Here is an 18,853-nt window from a genome sequence, read left to right as displayed (position 1 = left end):
GCTGAGCTGCCGTTCAGGTTATGTCGATATAGGACACGTTTTACTGTGGATATAGATACTTTGTACCTGTTTCCTCCAGCATCTTCACAAGGTCCTTTGCTGTTGTTCTGGGATTGATTTGCACTTTTTGCACCAAAATACATTCATCTCTAGAACGCGTCTCCTTCCTGAGACAGAACGCGTCTCCTTCCTGAGCAGTGTGACGGCTGCATGGTCCCATGGTGTTTGTACTTGCATACTATTGATTGTACAGATGAATGTGGTACCTACAGGCATTTGGAAATTGCTCCCAAGGATGAACCAGACTTGTGGAGGTGTACAATTTTTTTTCTGAGGTCTTGGCTGATTTCTTTTGATTTTCCCATGATGTCAAGCAAAGAGGCACTGAGTTTGAAGGTAGGCCTTAAAATACATCCACAGGTACACCTCCAATTGACTCAAATTATGTCAATTACCCTATCAGAAACTTCTAAAGCCATGACATAATTTTCTGGAATTTTCCAAGCTGTTTATTAAAGGCACATTTAACTTAGTGTATGTAAAGTTCTGACCCACTGGAATTGTGATACAATGAATTATAAGTGAAATAATCTGTCTGTAAACAATTGTTGGAAAAATTACTTGTGTCATGCACAAAGTTGATGTCCTAACCGACTTGCCAAAACTATAGTTTGTTAACAAGAAATTTGTGGAGTGGTTGAAAAACGACTATTAATGATTCCAACGTAAGTGTATGTAAACTTCCGATTTCAACTGTAAACTTTTGTTGTATCTCAAACTAATAAAAATCAAACTAAGGGGCAGCAAACAGTCAATTTACAGCCTCGTAATGATTTTTTTTTCATACTAGGCCTGTCACTTATTCCTTTCCATTTGTCATGAGGCTGAATTTCTCCCATTACAGTCAGTGACACTCACAATCAATCATCAATCAGTGAGTGGGTGAGTGATTGATTAATTAGGTCCAGGGCTCCAGGGTGTGACCATTTAGTCGCATTTTGCATCCCTTTGACAGCGATGTACGAGTTACATTTCTAATTGGTGGCATCAGTGAAGGCTGCAAATTCTAGCTAATCACTTGACTCAAAACTTTACATTTTTTGAGCGGGTAAAACCGTTGTTTGAGCAAACAGTGAAGTGCAATATCCTGATTCTTGCAATGGAAGTGTCTGCCCTGTCTCTTTGCCTGTTTCACTGGCAAGCGAGCCACTCTCACTTCCTCTCGCAGTTAGCCTAGCGAATACGAGCGTTGGGCCAGCAACTGAAAGGACGCTGGTTCGAATTCCCGAGCCAGCAAGGTTGAAAAATCTGCTGTTCTGCCCTTGAACAAGGCAGTTAACCCCCAACAACTTCTCCCTTGGCAGTGATGACGTGGACGTAGATTAAGGCAGCCCTCCCGACCTCTCAGATTCAGAGGGGCTGGGTTAAATGCGGAAGATACATTTTGGTTGAATACATTCAGTTGTGCAACTGACTAGGTATCCCCTTTCCCCAATATTGAATGCAATGTGGCCTCCTAGAATGCGGACTTATTCTGTAAAAAGTCCTTAGGCTTACCTGTTTTTTTTTTTCAGGAACAGGTAAGCAGAGGGTTGCAAAGGGAGGGTATATTACTGGAAACTTCTGAATTTTACCAGTAAACTACCAGAATTTTGGTAACTTTCAAGTATTTTATGTAATTTATCAGAAGACGTCTAGTGGCCCTTTTGGGTACTTCAGATTATCAGAGGTGTCTGTAATTATTGCGTGCCCTCTGTGTGGCCTCATCACATGTAAAATATATAAAATAATCCAAAATGATTTTAAAATAAAAAATCTAATGACAAAGCTGTAAAAAAAAAAATCTAATTATAAACCATCGACTTAGAGAATACCATTGGCGTTTAATACTTAATGAGGGTTTCTGCATGAAATATCCTTTATATTATTTATTTTTTACACACTTTAATTTATTTTACTATTTCTTTGTTTTGGCGCCAAACTAGTGGCAGTTGTGAAAAAAGTCAATAGTTGGAAGAGTGGCAGAGTTAATTTCAAATAATGCCATTGTTAATTAGATGTTTTTTTCAGTAATTAGTGTATTTTCTCTTAAACCATATGGTCTATCCACTAGAAACTCATGGTCAATATGGACACAGATATCACATTTTTATACTATATATGAATATATATATATATTTTTTTTTAAGTTATTCGAGTATCAATTACCAAAGGTACCATAGATTACATTTTCTTCTCATCTCTTAATATTGAGTGTTATAGCACCATTTTTTACCGAAGTGGTAGCATATGGCATTGATATACTGTATACGGAATGCGGGAAGCGTGCATCTGCCATTCGTGGTGATTGCATAGGCCTATATAGACATCATTGGGTAGTGTGCTGCCAAGTTTTTTTAGGACCTTAAATTTACTGTTAAATGAATCAATTACATTGCTAACCAGCAGAATATTATATTTAGCGATCTAGGTAATGCGTTTTAAGTTTCCACTTCCTCAGATGGTGAATTAGCCTATGTGATATTAATACACAAAATATATCAATCTCTACTGAACAAAATATCTCAAAAAATTAATGGGCCCTATTTTGAGAGTAAAATATACCAACAAAATACTAATTGTCAACCCACAATTCATGACAATCACTGGTTTAGGTTGCACATCAAAATATATTGTGTCATGCATTCCTGCATGGACATATTTGATGAAACAATTTTTTATATTTTTTATTGAATTACACAAACTCAGTAGCACTGTAATGACTTCATAAGATTATTACAAATGTTCTCTTATCACATGACGCCGTGACAACATTTTTGAGAAAATGTTAGTTGCATTCCCCACCTGGGGAAAAAGTTAGTCTTGAGCCCTGATTCGCCCGAATTGACTAATTAGTTAATTGCGCACTCTCACCTTGAAGCGTATGAACCTCTTCTTCCAGGAGTGCTTGCCTGAGAGGTATATCTGGCGCAGTGCCTCGTGGCACAGCTGCATGTCAATGCCATCAGGCCCGACAGTGAACTGAAAGGCCACGGCCTGGTGAGCTTCTGCCATGGTGGCTGCTGCTGTACAGGGTCACTGAGGAGAGAGGGAGGAGGGGACATGACACATCGATAGGATTCGTTCTTTTCCCCCTTTATTTAACCTGAAAGTACCATTGAGGTTAGAAGACCTCTTATTTATTTTAATTTTATTTCACCTTTATTTAACCAGGTAGGCTAGTTGAGAACAAGTTCTCATTTGCAACTGCGACCTGGCCAAGATAAAGCAAAGCAGTTCGACACATACAACACAGAGTTACACATGGAATGAACAAACATACAATCAATAATACAGAAAAATCTATAAACAGCATGTGCAAATGAGGTAGGATAAGAGAGGTAAGGCAATAAATAGGCCATGGTGGCGAAGTAATTACAATATAGCAATTAAACACTGGAATGGTAGGGTGTGCAGAAGATGAATGTGCAAGTAGAGATACTGGGGTGCAAAGGACCAAGATAAATAAATACAGTATGGGGATGAGGTAGATTGGATGGGCTATTTACAGATGAGCTATGTACAGGTGCCGTGATCTGTGAGCTGCTCTGACAGCTGGTGCTTAAAGCTAGTGAGGGAGGTAAGAGTCTCCAGCTTCAGAGATTCGTTCCAGTCATTGGCAGTTCGTTCCAGTCATTGGCAGCAGAGAACTGGAAGGAGAGGCGGCCAAAGGAAGAATTGGCTTTGGGGGTGGCCAGTGAGATATACCTGCTGGAGCGCGTGCTACGGGTGGGTGCTGCTATGGTGACCAGTGAGCTGAGATAAGGCGGGGCTTTACCTAGCAGAGACTTGTAGATGACCTGGAGCCAGTGGGTTTTACAAGGGGGACCTTTGTTACTGAGGTCAGGACATGGTCAGGGAAAGATCGTCTCAAGGTCAGTCTCATCTCTGTACTTGTAGCTAGCTTAGCGTAAAGACAAGTGCAGTTTAATTTCAAAATGATTTAAAAAATACTGTAAAATGTTATTTAAAAGTAAAAGGTACCTAGACAAAGACTTCATAACACATTCATAACCCATATGCATTTCATAAACGCGTATGCCATCTCCAGCTAATGATAATCGGTCCTACAGCGCTCTGCAACGAGGGGTGGGAAATAACAGAAAATACAAATCTACAGGGTCCTGTTCATTATGGCATGCAACAGAAAACTATTTCAAAGTTTTGCAATGGAAAACGAAAAGGAGTGTTTTGTATTGGACAAGTACAGATAGTCCCAGTTTTCTTCCGCTTGGAGCCTAAATGAACACGACTCAGCTCTTCTCTCAGGAAAACACCGAGCTTGACGAGTCTGGACTATACAACTTATTAGGCTATATGACCCAGTCCCAGACCATTCTAAGTGCATCAGCACTGCCGAAACATTCACACTTTGCTTCTTTCCCTATTTCCTAGAAATTAAATGGGGACATTCTTCAACAGTCAGCCAAATTCCAATATGTAAACAAATAGGACCTATTCCAGGGTAATAAGCCTCCCACCGAATAGAGGTAGGCTATGCTTATTGGATTAAACATTGACGGGCTGTTTCCATTAAGTGGTGACTAGCCTACTATTCCAGAGCCCTGTTTGTTTGTCCCTTGATTAAACTATAATTAAATGGAGTAGGACATAATGTAAGGAGCTCACTCTGTGCCAAGTATGGCAGGACTCCTGAGTCTTCGTCAAAAATGGCACCTTATTCCCTATAAAGTGCACTACTTTTGACCAGGGCTCATATAGCACCATATTTCCTATATAATGTAGTACAGAGATCAGCTAGATTCAGCTGCGGGCCAATTTTTCTTGAGCGGATGGTCAGTAGGCTGAAACATAATTACAAATAATGTGTAGACTGCAAATTGACCACAAGAAGCTCAAACTGACATAATATGTCGAAAACAATCATTTCAAACCTTGCTTACATTTGTATACCATCACATATACAGTGCACTCCGTAATTATTGGGACAGTAAGTCGTTTTTTGTTGCTTTTGGCTCTGTTCTCCAGCACTTTGGATGCGCAATGAAACTATGACGTCAAAGTGCAGACTGTCAGCTTTAAAATGTGAGGGTATACCAAGTGAAGCGTTAAGACATTAGAGCACTTTGTGTACATAGTCCCCCTCAAACAAATGCTAACCTCCCCTGTTAATGCAACGATGAAAGCTTAGAATGTCATGGGGGGTATGATATTTCTGCGTCTAACCTTCTCATTCATCATTATTTGCGATTAATTCAGGACTGTCCATAATCATGGTAGCATCCACACTATAGAAGTGTTTAGCAAGATGTCCTATTCTTATTTACAATAAAAGTGACTCCAAAATGACACAATACATGATTTACCATTCATTTCAATAGAGTCACAAGCTTTATGTAATCATTGTGCGCTAGGGATATGGAACCTTTGGTCCCCTAAAATGGGGGGACTATGTACAAAAAGTGCTGTAATGTCTAAACGGTCCACCCGATATGGATAAAAAATACGCTAAAATTTAAACTGAAAGTCTGCACTTCAACCTCGTAGTCATTCTATCCTTGCAAATCCAAAGTGCTGGAGTACAGAGCCAAAACAACAACAAATGCATCCTTGTCCCAATAATTACAGAGAGAACTCTCTATGATGCGTGGGAACACTTTGGAACACATTTCCAAAACGTAAATCACTCGGAGTTGATTTGCCCATGGGTGGAATCTCAGTCTCAGTCAGTTGGGGAACCCTGATGTACTACTTTTGATCAGACCCCTGTAAGCCATGGTCAAAGAAGTGCACACTAGGGAATAGGGTGACATTTGAGACACAGCCTCACTCTTTTTAATCCCCAACAAGAGGTGGAATCTCAGTCTAGAGGACTACAGTCCCTTTGGAAAGTAATCAGACCCCTTGACTTTTTCCACATTTTGTTACATTACAGCCTTATTCTAAAAATGGACTAAATACATTCAAATTCCTTACCAATCTACACACAATACCCCATAATGACAACGCGATCAGGTTTAGAAAATGTTGCACATTTATTAGAAATAGAAAAAAGAAATACCTTATTTACATAAGTATTCAGACCCTTTGCTATGAGACTTGAAATATAGCTCAGGTTCATCCTGTTTCCATTGATCATCCTTGAGATGTTTCTACAACTTGAATGGAGTCCACTTGTAGTAAATTCAATTGATGGGACATGATTCAGAAAGGCACACACCTGTCTATAGAAGGTCCCACATTTGACAGTGCATGTCAGAGCAAACACCAAGCCATGAGGTTGAAGGAATTGTCCATAGAGGTCCGAGACAGGATTGTGTCGAGGCACAGAGCTGGGGAAGGGTACCAAAACATTTCTGCAGCATTGAAGGTCCCAAGTGGCGCAATGGTCTAAGGCACTGCACTACAGATACCCTGGTTTGAAACCAGGCTGTATCACAACTGGCCGTGATTGGGAGTCCCATAGGGCGGTAAATAAGAATTGTTCTGAACTGACTTGCCTAGTTAAATAAAAAATAACACAGTGGCCTCCATCATTCTTAAATGGAGGAGGTTTGGAACCACGAAGACTCTTCCTATAGCTGGCCGCCTGGCCAAACTGAGCAATCGGGGGAGAAGGGCCTTGGTCAGGGCTCTGAAAGAGCTCTAGACTTCCTCTGTGGAGATGGGGAGAACCTTCCAAAAGGACAACCATCTCTGCAGCACTCCACCAATCAGGCCTTTATGGTAGAGTGGCCAGACAGAAGCCATTCCTCAGTAAAAGGCACATGACAGCCCCCTTGGAGTTTGTCAAAAGGCACTTAAAGACTCTCAGACCATGAGAAACAAGATTCTATGGTCTAATAAAACCAAGATTGAACTCTTTGGCCTAAATGCCAAGTGTCATGTCTGGGTGAAACCTGGCACCATCCCTACGGTGAAGCATGGTGGTAGCAGCATCATGATGTGGGGGTGTTTTTCAGCAGCAGGGACTGGGAGACTAGTCAGGATGGAGGGAAAGATGAACAGAACAAAGTACAGAGAGATCCTTGATGAAAACCTGCTCCAGAGCGCTCAAGACCTCAGACTGGGGCGAAGGTTCACCTTCCATCAGGACAATGACCCTAACCACACAGCCAAGACAACGCAGGAGTGGCTTCGGGACAAGTCTCTGAACATCCTTGAGTGGCCCAGCCAGAGCCCGGACTTGAACCCGAGCTAACATCTCTGGAGAGACCTGAAAATAGCTGTGCAGCAACGTTCCCCATCCACCCTGACAGAGCTTGAGAGGATCTGCAGAGATATACCGGTGTGCCAAGCTTGTAGCGTCATACTCAAGAAGAATCGAGGCTGTAATCGCTGCCAAAGGTGCTTCAACAAAGTACTGAGTAAAGGATCTGAATACTTATGTAGATGGTACAGTTATCATTTTTTTATAAATTTGCAAAAATAAAAAAATAAAAAGTTTATTTGATATTATAGGGTATTGTGTGTAGATTGATGAGAAAAAAAGCTATTTAATCAATTTAGAAAAAGGCTGTAACTTAATTTTTTGGGGGGGAAAAGTCAATGTGTCTGAATACTTTCCAAATGCACTGTATGTGAAGGCACATCTCATTTCACTAGATAGAACTCCATCTCATTTTATAGAGTAGGTCTACGCCTTAACCCGAAGCAGTTTAAACCTACTACTAGCCTACTCAGTAGTACAATTAGAAGGAGAAGCAGGCCTAATAAAACTAGGTATGCCAGTTCATTTGTAGTCTGGTTGGTAAATGATTGAGTAGTTTTACAATGTAAAGTTTTACCATCACATTTCCTTACAGGTTCACTCAAGGCCCAAGGCATTTAATTATTACCTGTGAATCGCATAGATCATTACCCAGGTAAGGCCTAAGGTTCTACAGAGGTATTATGCATTATATATCAGTTAACATGGCCGTGAAACTTTTATCCAAAAATGTATTGGTGGAGTATGTTTTACAATATTATCTACAACGACAGATCTCTGGGTTTGTCGTATATACAGTGGCAAGAAAAAGTATGTGAACCCTTTGGAATTACCCGGATTTCTGCATAAATTGGTCATAAAATTAGATCAGATCTTCATCTAAGTCACAACAGACAAACACAGTCTGCTTGAACTAATAACACACAAATTATTGTATTTTTCTTGTCTATATTGAAAACATAATTTAAACATTCACAGTGAGGGTTGAAAAAAGTATGCGAACCCTGTGGCTAATGACTTCTCCAAAAGCTAATTGGAGTCAGCTAACCTGGAGTCCAATCAATGAGACGAGATTGGAGATGTTGTTTAAAGCTGCCCTACCCAATAAAAAAAAAATACGTACAAAATGAGAGTTTGCTATTCACAAGAAGCATTGTCTGATGTGAATCATGCCTTGAACAAAAGAGATCTCAGAAGACACACGATTAAGAATAGGTGACATTAGAGGTCGACCGATTATGATTTTTTCAACGTCGATACCGATACCGATTATTGGACGACCAAAAAAAGCCGATACCGATTAATCGGATGATTTTTAAAATTGTATTTGTAATAATGACAATTACAACAATACTAAATGAACACTTATTTTAACTTAATATAATACATCAATACAATCAATTTAGCCTCAAATAAATAATGAAACGTGTTTAATTTGGTTTAAATAATGAAAAAACAAAGTGTTGGAGAAGAAAGTAAAAGTGCAATATGTGCCATGTAAGAAAGCTAACGTTTAAGTTCCTTGCTCAGAACATGAGAACATATGAAAGCTGGTGATTCCTTTTAACATGAGTCTTCAATATTCCCAGGTAAGAAGTTTTAGGTTGTAGTTATAGGAATTATAGGACTATTTCTCTCTGTACCATTTGTATTTCATATACCTTTGACTATTGGATGTTCTTATAGGCACTTTAGTATTGCCAGTGTAACAGTATAGCTTCCGTCCCTCTCCTCACTCCTACCTGGGCTCGAACCAGGAACACGTCGACAACAGCCACCCTCGAAGCAGCGTTACCCATGCAGAGCAAGGGGAACAACTACTCCAAGTCTCAGAGCGAGTGACGTTTGAAACGCTATTAGCGCTCACCCCGCTAACTAGCTAGCCATTTCACATCGGTTACACCAGCCTAATCTCGGGAGTTGATAGGCTTGAAGTCATAAACAGGGCAATGCTTGAAGCACAGCGACGAGCTGCTGGCAAAACGCACGAAAGTGCTGTTTGAATGAATGCTTACGAGCCTGCTGGTGCCTAGCATCGCTCAGTCAGACTGCTCTATCAAATCATAGACTTAATTATAACATAATAACACACATAACACACAGAAATACGAGCCTTAGGTCATTAATATGGTCGAATCCGGAAACTATCATCTCGAAAACAAAACGTTTATTCTTTCAGTGAAATACGGAACCGTTCCATATTTTATCTGACGGGTGGCATCCATAAATCTAAATATTCCTGTTACATTGCACAACCTTCAATGTTATGTCATAATTACGTAAAATTCTGGCAAATTAGTTCGCAACGAGCCAGGCGGCCCAAACTGTTGCACATACCCTGACTCTGCGTGCAATGAGCGCAAGAGAAGTGACACAATTTCACCTGGTTAATATTGCCTGCTAACCTGGATTTCTTTTAGCTAAATATGCAGGTTTAAAAATATATACTTCTGTGTATTGATTTTAAGAAAGGCATTAATGTTTATGGTTAGGGACCGTCGTGCAACGATTGTGCTTTTTTCGCAAATGAGCTTTTGTTAAATCATCCCCCGTTTGGCGAAGTTGGTTGTGTTTGTTAGGAAGAAGTAGTCTTCACACAGTTTGCAATGAGCTAGGCGGCCCAAACTGCTGCATATACCCTGACTCTGTTGCAAGAGAAGTGACACTATTTTTCCCAGTTAAAATAAATTAATGTTGGCAAGCAATATTAACTAAATATGCAGGTTTAAAAATATATACCTGTGTATTGATTTTAAGAAAGGCATTGATGTTTATGGTTAGGTACACGTTGGAGCAACGACAGTCCTTTTTCGCGAATGCCACCGCATCGATTATATGCAACGCAGGACACGCTAGATAAACTAGTAATATCATCAACCATGTGTAGGTAACTAGTGATTATAATTGATTGATTGTTTTTTATAAGATAAGTTTAATCCACAATGGACTAGTTCACTGAGATGGGCACATACATACAGTTTGGGGTCACTTAGAAATGACCTTGTTTTTGAAGAAAATCTAATTGATCAGCAATACAGTATAGACATTGTTAATGTTGTAAATGACTATTGTAGCTGGAAACGGCAGATTTTTTATGGAATATCTACATAGGCGTACAGAGGCCCATTATCAGCAACTATCACTCCTGTGTTCCAATGGCACATTGTGTTAGCTAATCCAAGTTTATAATTTTAAAAGGCTAATTGATTATTATAAAACCCTTTTGCAATTATACGTTAGCACAGCTGAAAACTGTGATGGGACAAGAGCGTAACTACCAATAGGATATCAAGAAATTGGGGAGAAGAGGGGTAAAAATGTAAATAGGTCATGTAAAAACCCTAACCGGTCCATGCATCAATACCGGTATATCGTAAAATATGGTATACCACCCAGCACTACTGCAATTCTAGTCATTTTTTTAAAGCTACACTGAACAAAAATATAAAAGCAAGATCAAATGTTGGTCCCATGTTTCATGAGATGAAATAAAAGATCCCAGCCCGGTGGAGGAGTGAATTAACGAATTCTGGGCGTACTCCGCCCATGGAAGAAATCAGGCCCACTCTCCCTGCCGGTCCTGGCAGTGACTCTTCAGAAACCTCCCCAGCTCCTGGTTCATCCCCTCCACCTGCCCATTAGACTGAGGCCTATACCCGGAAGTGAGGCTGACAGTGACCCCGAGCTTCTCCACCAAGGCTCTCCATACCCGTAATGTAAATTGGGGGCCACGTTCGGAGACAATGTCCTCCGGCAGTCCATAATGTCAGAAGACCTGCTGAAATAGTGCCTCAGCAACATGGAGAGCAGAAGGGAGAACAGAGAGAGGAATGAAACAGGATTTGGAAAATCCATCTATCCACAACGACCAAAATGGCGGTGAAACCGTCAGAGGCAAGATTAGTGACAAAGTCAATGCATAGATGAGCCCAGGGATACTGAGGCATGGGAAGGGGAAGAAGTGGCCATGCTGGAGCGTGCAGGGGGAGATTGGTTTGAGCATAAACGGAACAGGAGTTGACGTAGCGAATAATGTCCTGCGCCAAGGTAGGCCACCATTACTTCTCAGAGATAGATTGAGTAGTACGAGAAATACGAGAAATACCTGGATGTCCAGCGACTACAGCTGTATGTGCCCAGGTCAGCAGCCGATCCCTTATCCCCGTGGGAATGTAGATGCGCTCAGGAGGACAGTTAGTGGGTGCAGGCTCCCTCTCCAGAGCCTGGCGAATGTCAACATCTACGTCCCAGACCACAGGGGCTACAACTTGAGAGGTAGGGATTATGGGTGCACTCTGGACAGGATCCTCTCCCGCATCGTAGAGATGGGACATCGGCTTTGGTGTTGTTTGAGCCTGGGCGATAGGTCAGCGTGAAGTCAAATCTTGTAAATAATAGGCCCCACCTTGCTTGGCGCAGATTCAGCCTCCTCGCTGTCTGCATGTACAGGTTCCGATGGTCGGTGAGGATGACGAATGAGTCCTTGGTGCCCTCCAGCCAGTGTCTCCACTCCTCTAATGGCACTTCACCGCCAGGAGCTCTCAATCGCCGACGTCGTAATTCCTCTCTGTAGGGGACAGTTTCTTAAAGTAATATGCACGGATACAATTTTTGTGGATTACCTTGTCGTTGAGACAAAACTGCCTCCACGCCCACCTCTGAAGCATCCACCTCCACCACAAAGGATATTGTGGGATCTGGGTGTGAAACGGTGAAACGTTCCTTAAGGATACCGAAGGCCTCGTCAGATGCTGGACTCCACACCAGCCTACGGGGACCACCCTTGAGGAGAGCGGTGAGAGGAGCGGCGATGGAGCTGAAGTTCCTGATGAAACGGCGGTAGAAGTTGGCAAACCCCAAAAACCGTTGTAACCCCTTTATGGTGGTTGGGACTGGCCATGACCTGACCGCATCTACCTTCTTGATGTCCATCTTCACTCCTTGCAGGCTGATTTGGTAGCCTAGGAAGGAGACAGCCTCCTGATGAAACTGGCACTTCTCAGCCTTGACAAACAGCTTGTTAGCCAGGAGGCATTCCAGGACTACTCGGACGTGAGTGATGTGATCCTCCAAGGTAGTCATGTAGACCAGGATGTCGTCCATATACACAACCACCTGGCGTCCGAGCATGTCCCAGAACAACTCGTTGACGAATGCCTGGAACACTGACGGAGCATTGGCTAAGCCAAATGGCATCACCAAGTACTCGTAGTGGCCAGACATCGTGCTAAAAGCGGTCTTCCATTCATCCCCCTCCCGGATGCAGATGAGATTGTATGCACTCCGCATGTCTAATTTGGTAAAGAACCGGGCCCCGCAGAGCTGTTCGATAGCTGCCGGCAGAGGGTAACAGATCTTGGTGGTGATCTCATTGAGTCCTCTAATCAATACATGGGCGTAAACAATACACAGGCATAACCCTCCATCCTTCTTGGCCACGAAGCAGAAGCCTGCAGACGCAGGAGAAGTGGACATGCAGATGAAACCTTGTTGGTGCGCCTCATGGATGTACTCCTCTATGGCTTTTGTTTCAGCCACCGACAGAGGGTAGATGCGTCTTCACTGGGGCAGGTCGATGGCACAGTCCCAGGGGCCATGAGGAGGGAGAGAGGTGGCGCAGGTTTTAGAAAATACCTCCCGCAGGTCCTGGTATACCTCCAGGATGTTGGGCTGAAGGGCAACCACAGGACTCCGACGTGGAACCACAGGCAACGGGAAAGCAGGTCCTGCTTTCCCACGGTGCCCAGCCCGTGATTTTCATCCTTAACCATGAGATGGTGGGGTTATGGCGTTGAAGCTAAGGGAGGCCGGAAATGATCTTGTGAGCTGGTGCACTGGTGATGAAGGGAATGTTCTCCTGATGGATGGACTCCACGGTGAGGGTGAGGGTGAGTGGTCTGGAGATGTGTATGATGGTCCCGGAACCTAATGCCCGATTGTCGAGGGCTTGAACCGGGAAAGGAGAGGAGAGCCAGTATGAGGTGATGTTAAGAGAGGAGGCAAGGGTCTGGTCAATAAAGTTCCCTGCGGAACCGGAATCCACTAATGCTGTAGAAACAGTACATGAGGGACAGTCAACTAGTGTGATCGACACCAAAAAGGGTTTGGCAGAAAGTGATGAAAAGGGGATACTCACGCCTGCCCCTGGATGTGGAAGATCACGTGACATTCCCTATGCGCTTGTCGATTCCGAGTTGGGGTGTACCGGACACTGCTGGAGCTAGTGCCCTCCTTGACCACAATAGAGACAGAGCCCCAGCTGTCTCCATCTGCATCACTCCTCCGCGGGGAAGCGTGTGACCCCTACCTCCATGGGTTCAGGCTCTGATCCAAAGTGTTCACAGAGGGAAGCTCCCGAAGTAGGTTATCCAGACGGATTGCCATCGCGATGAGTGTGTCCAAGGAGAGGTTGCCGTCTCAACAGACCAGTTCCGTCTGGACCTCCTCACGCAGACCTCTTTTGAAGAGCGTACAAAGCGCCGGCTCATTCCATCTGTTGGATACTGCTACTGTCCGGAAGGTGAGTGCGTACTCAGCAGTCTGGTCCTCCTGCCGTAATTGGATTAGGCGCTCATCCCCCTCTCTGCCCTCCGATGGATGATCGAAGATACCTCTGAACAGAGCCATGAACCCCTGATACAAATCCAGCTCCTCCTCTGCCAGACGCCCGTAGCCCATTCCAACGCCCGCCCAGTCAGCAGAGAAATAACCGTATCAACCTTGGACATCTCGGTGGTGGGGGCTCCCACCTGGTGCACAAAATAGAGGGAGTAGGTAGCCACAGCATTTAGACAGGGTGCCGTCATATTTATCCGGGAGGGACAAACGGGCATCGCTGACCTGGGCGGGTTGCTGAATGGGCTGGCTCGCTGGGTCGACTATCCTTCACTATCCTTTTAAAGAGCATAACGTCTTCTTTAATATGACACCACATTCATGTCAATAGGTATAACACAAATTTTGTCTTCCATTGTGCAAAGACACTCACTATAAAAAAGTATTAACACTCAACACAACAAAAAACCCTAGAGTATTTAAATTGTCGTACATTTGACTAAATGACTCACTCAAAATGTACCAAGTATAGTATATTATACTTGTAAATATTATTTACACATAAATATTTTTAAAAAATTATAGAAAATGTGACCAGAGGTCAATATTCAGAAAGTATGTCAAAACTCACACAAAGTAGGTTATTTGATTGACAACGATTCTCACTTCTGTAACAATGTAAAAATGCAAACAACTATTCAGAGACTATTTCAAAATGTAGATAACCTCTCTAAATAGGATTTAGTATAGACCAGGCCTGACACAAAATGTAGATAACCTCTCTAAATAAGATTTAGTACAGACCAGGCCTGACACAAAATGTAGAAATAGTAGCTTATTTTGACAAAACTCCTGATACTTCAGTGAAGTATCAGATAGAGACAGATAAAGAGAAAGCATACAAAACAACAACAACTGTTCAGAGACTATTTTTTTTAAATACACAATTTCCCTATAAGATTTAGTAAATGCAACAAGTATTAGATCGAGAAAGATTCAGAGAAAAAATCCAATGAAAAAATAGTGGGACTTGGGGCAGACACACTCCATGGATATGTAGGCTCCCCTCTCGATTGTGCTCTCCCTCTTCCTCTCTCCCTCCACTTCTCCCTTCTCTTCCTCCTCACTCCACATCTCTATCCCTCCTATCATCTCTAACTCCTCTTCCCCCCTGCCTTCTGCTGCTGAGCTCTGACTCTCCACATCACCTCCCTCACTTTCACTGACCTAGAGGGACAGACTAACAGAGAGAGAGCGAGAGCGAGAGAGAGGAGCAGGGCAACAAATAGTATACAATTGGTCAGGAACATCATCTCTCTCTCCCGCTCAGTCTCTGTCTTCATTACTCTCTTTATCTCAACCACACACATACTGTCTGCCTAATAATCACCTCTTAGGAGTTTCCATAATAAATTGTGTGACACAGTTGCAGGCCTCCCATCACACACACACACACACACACACACACACACACACACACGCACACACGCACACACGCACACACACACACACACGCACGAAGAGTATCATTATACTACTATACAGCACTTTCAATCAAGCAAAATTATTTTATGAAGCCCTTAGTGGCCAGATGATTGTTTCTAAGTTCACGACGGATGGAGGCCAAAAATCTCACATTTGGACTCATCAGACCAAAGGACAGATTTCCACTGGTCTAATGTCCATTGCTCGTGTTTCTTGGCACAAGCAAGTCTCTTCTTATTATTGGTGTCCTTTAGTAGTGGTTTCTTTGCAGCAATTCGACCATGAAGGCCTGCTTCTCACAGTCTCCTCTGAACAGTTGATGTTGCAATGTGTCTGTTACTTGAACTCTGTGAAGCATTTATTTGGGCTGCAATTTCTGAGGCTGGTAACTCTAGTGAACTTATCCTCTACAGCAGAGGTAACTCTGTGTCTTACTTTCCTGTGGCGGTCCTCATGAGAGCCAGTTTCATCATAGGGCTTGATGGTTTTTGCGACTGCACTTGAAGAAGTATTCAAAGTTTTTGAAATTTTCCGGATTGACTAACCTTCATACCTTAAAGTAATAATGGACTGTCGTGTCTCTTCTGTATACCACCCCTTCCTTGTCACAACACAACTGATTGGCTCAAACACGTTAAGAAGGAAATAAATTCCACAAATGATCTTTTAACAAGGCACGCCTGTTAATTGAAATGCATTCCAGGTGACTATCTCATGAAGCTGGTTGAGAAAATGCCAAGAGTGTGCAAAGCTGTCAATCAAGGCAAAGGTTGGCTACATTGAATTTTATTGAATATATTTTGATTTGTTTAACACTTTTTTTGGTTACTACATGATTCCATATGTGTTATTTCAGTTTAGATGTCTTCACTATTATTCTACAATGTAGCAAATAATACAAATAAATTAAAACCCTGGAATGAGTAGGTGTGTCCAAATGTTGACTGGTACTGTGTTCATTTTTTATTTTTCATTATTATTATTTTTCATTCAAGCTTTATTTAACTAGGCAAGTCAGTTAAGAACAAATTCTTATTTACAATGACGGCCTACCGGGGAACAGTGGGTTAACTGCCTTGTTCATGGGCAGAACGACAGATTTTTACCTTGTCAGCTCAGTTCATCTCCCAGGACAAAGTAGCTAGCAAAAGCAAGCTATCTTAATGGCCATTAATGTTAAATGTGTGTTTCGGTATGCCCCCAAATTAGTATAGTTGGTTCACGTGTCAAGATCGCCTCTGGTGTGGATGGACAAAATCATCATGCGCGCATTGGCGGTGTAGTCAGCTTATGAAGGACACATTTTTGGGTACCTATGGCAGCCAGCAACGACGCAGTTGTGTTTCCATTCAGCTGTGTTTCACCAGCCACTTTCCCTTCCCCCAGATGGGTTCCCGTGATCACATGACTGTGCTACTGGAAACTGGGGGAAAGGTCGTCGAGCTGTAGCGCTCAAATTCTCGGCAAACGAGCAACGAATAACTCGCAACATTATAGCCATCATACTCTGTGATAATAGGCTACATTGTTTATTATTATGCTTGGGTGAACGCGTAATAAGCCACGATAATAAAGTAAATAGTATTATGTGACTGAATAACTGCATAAAAACGTGACCCATTAAAATGTCATCGCAATCTTGTTTGTTTAAACTAAAACGAAAGAAAAAATATGTTCTCATCATGAGCTATAGGTTTCTTCTTTTACTCATTCACGCACATAATACACATGTGTATCTTAAAATACCTTACATGGGAAATATTATTGGATATGTTTCTCTGGGGTTGAATTACAGGCCACTTGGTGTAAAATGGGGTCAGTATTTCCCTATGACTGGAATAGGCTATAATTCAGTGTTTCAGAGTCAACCTAAATTCACTTTAGTCAATATAAGAAGGTATGAAGCTAGATAATCTAATGCAGTGCCTAATGATTGATCAATGATGCCTGAATGGGTTATGGCTTAATTGCCTCGCATAAGGCCCTCAAAGGACACACACCTGTACTGTACTCTCTCTGACCTTCCTCTGCTCTATTTGGAGGTTACATGTGTACCGAGGGCAGGTGTCCCCTTTGACATTGTAGCGACGTTTAGACAATAGCCTTGCAGCTAAAAATGTAAACAAACTTGGGGAATAATAAAGTATTTGCCAATGAGACTGATAGAGAATGAATGACCTCTTATTTGGACTCCTGCCCAATAGCAGTATTATGATCCCAACAACAGTTCAGCGACTCATTGATACTTGCTGGTTTTGTTGTGAAACAAGATTGTGTCCTCTTGCTGTCAAAATACCATGACATGAATGGTAGGCCTACTGTATTTACATCCAAATAGTGTCTTTTCAACACAGATTCCTTACATTGGAGAGAGGGTCAAACAAATATATATTTATTTGTTTAACCTTTCTAGGGAGTCATGAGGAGACCATGGTCTCTTTCGCAGATGAGCCCTGCGTGAACACATCCACAAACAACATTGTTTTATTCAAGTGTCATATATGGTAGTTATGACACAGGAGTAAGTGCAAACGAAGGTCAAAATACTAGATCTAAGTATTTGACTTAAACTTGGTTTATAAACACTTCAGTTTCATAAACACTTATGGCTCATTGCGAATTTAGGTCTATAGGCGATTGTCTTCTTTACAAACACATCATAGTAGTAAAATATTTCTGTATGACCATTTCACTACGCTGAAGACTGAACACAAAATGTAACGTCAGAGATTCCCCTGTACCGGGGTCGTCACTAGTTACCACAGCCACAGTCATAATTATGGCTAAACCCCGCCTATTTCTGCAATTTCTCTTAACCACACTGCTAAAGTTATGCTTAACCCTAACCTTACATTAAGAACAAAAAACATTTTTATTTGTGTTTTTTAACGATATAGCCAATTTTTTCTTTATTGTTTGACTGCAGCCACACTTCGAAAACTGCTATAATCGAACAAAACACAACAGACTCAAACAAAGTATGATTTTACTCACCAGCCCTTTCTCCAAACGTGTATATTCGCAACGCAAAATGTAAAAGAGGACTTTCTTTGAACGTGTCCAAGGTTGTGCGGCTTGGTTAGACCTCCCTCAGCGTTGACAGTTGCAAGGCGCCGTATGAATGGAGAGTGAGGACTTGCAGAGACCGCCCAGTTTGATACGTCACATTAGCTCTTCTTTTTCCTCCTCTTGGGAGAGGCCAAACGGACACAATTGATGGGAAGTTCGGCTCTTTTTACTGACTCGGATCTTTTCGACTCGTTCAGTCAAGAGGAACGAATGTTTCGACTCATTTCGTTCATTTGAGTCAGTAATGTCGAGAGCACGCCGGACCCCTTATCAGCGAACGATTAACTGAAAACTCGAAAGAGTCATGATTCTACAAGCCATTCGTTCACGTCGTTCACCATGAAGTGCTTATTGGAGCTGTCATTTGTGACTGAGACATAAGTGTGCTTTAAACAATGTACATTTGTTGATTGCTAGGCATCAAAGCTGTCATCAAGGGCTCCCGAGTCGCGCAGCGGTCCAAGGCACTGCATCTCAGTGCTAGAGGCGTCACTACAGACACGCTGTTTTGAATTCAGGCTGCATCACAACCGG

At 42.3% G+C, this 18,853-nt stretch overlaps 1 protein-coding gene across 2 annotated transcripts in view; it reads right to left on the bottom strand.

Annotated features, from left to right (window-relative positions):
* The window catches only part of cpt1ab (carnitine palmitoyltransferase 1Ab (liver)), a 59,774-nt gene extending 41,408 nt beyond the window's left edge, over positions 1–18,366 (bottom strand). For both annotated transcript variants that reach the window (XM_071326825.1, XM_071326826.1), the window contains exons 1-2: positions 18,245–18,366; positions 2,914–3,078 (exon numbers count right to left, since the gene is read on the bottom strand). In XM_071326825.1, the coding sequence (XP_071182926.1) occupies positions 2,914–3,054 (141 nt within the window). In that variant the 5' untranslated portion in view covers positions 3,055–3,078; positions 18,245–18,366. The remainder of the gene's footprint in view (positions 1–2,913; positions 3,079–18,244) is intronic.
* Positions 18,367–18,853: the final 487 nt, after the last annotated feature.

Source organism: Salvelinus alpinus, chromosome 9 (genome assembly GCF_045679555.1).
Source record: "Salvelinus alpinus chromosome 9, SLU_Salpinus.1, whole genome shotgun sequence".
Classification (NCBI taxonomy): Eukaryota; Metazoa; Chordata; class Actinopteri; order Salmoniformes; family Salmonidae; genus Salvelinus; species Salvelinus alpinus.
Note: the sequence above shows the minus strand (reverse complement) of the source record. Positions and strands in the feature narration are given on the sequence as shown.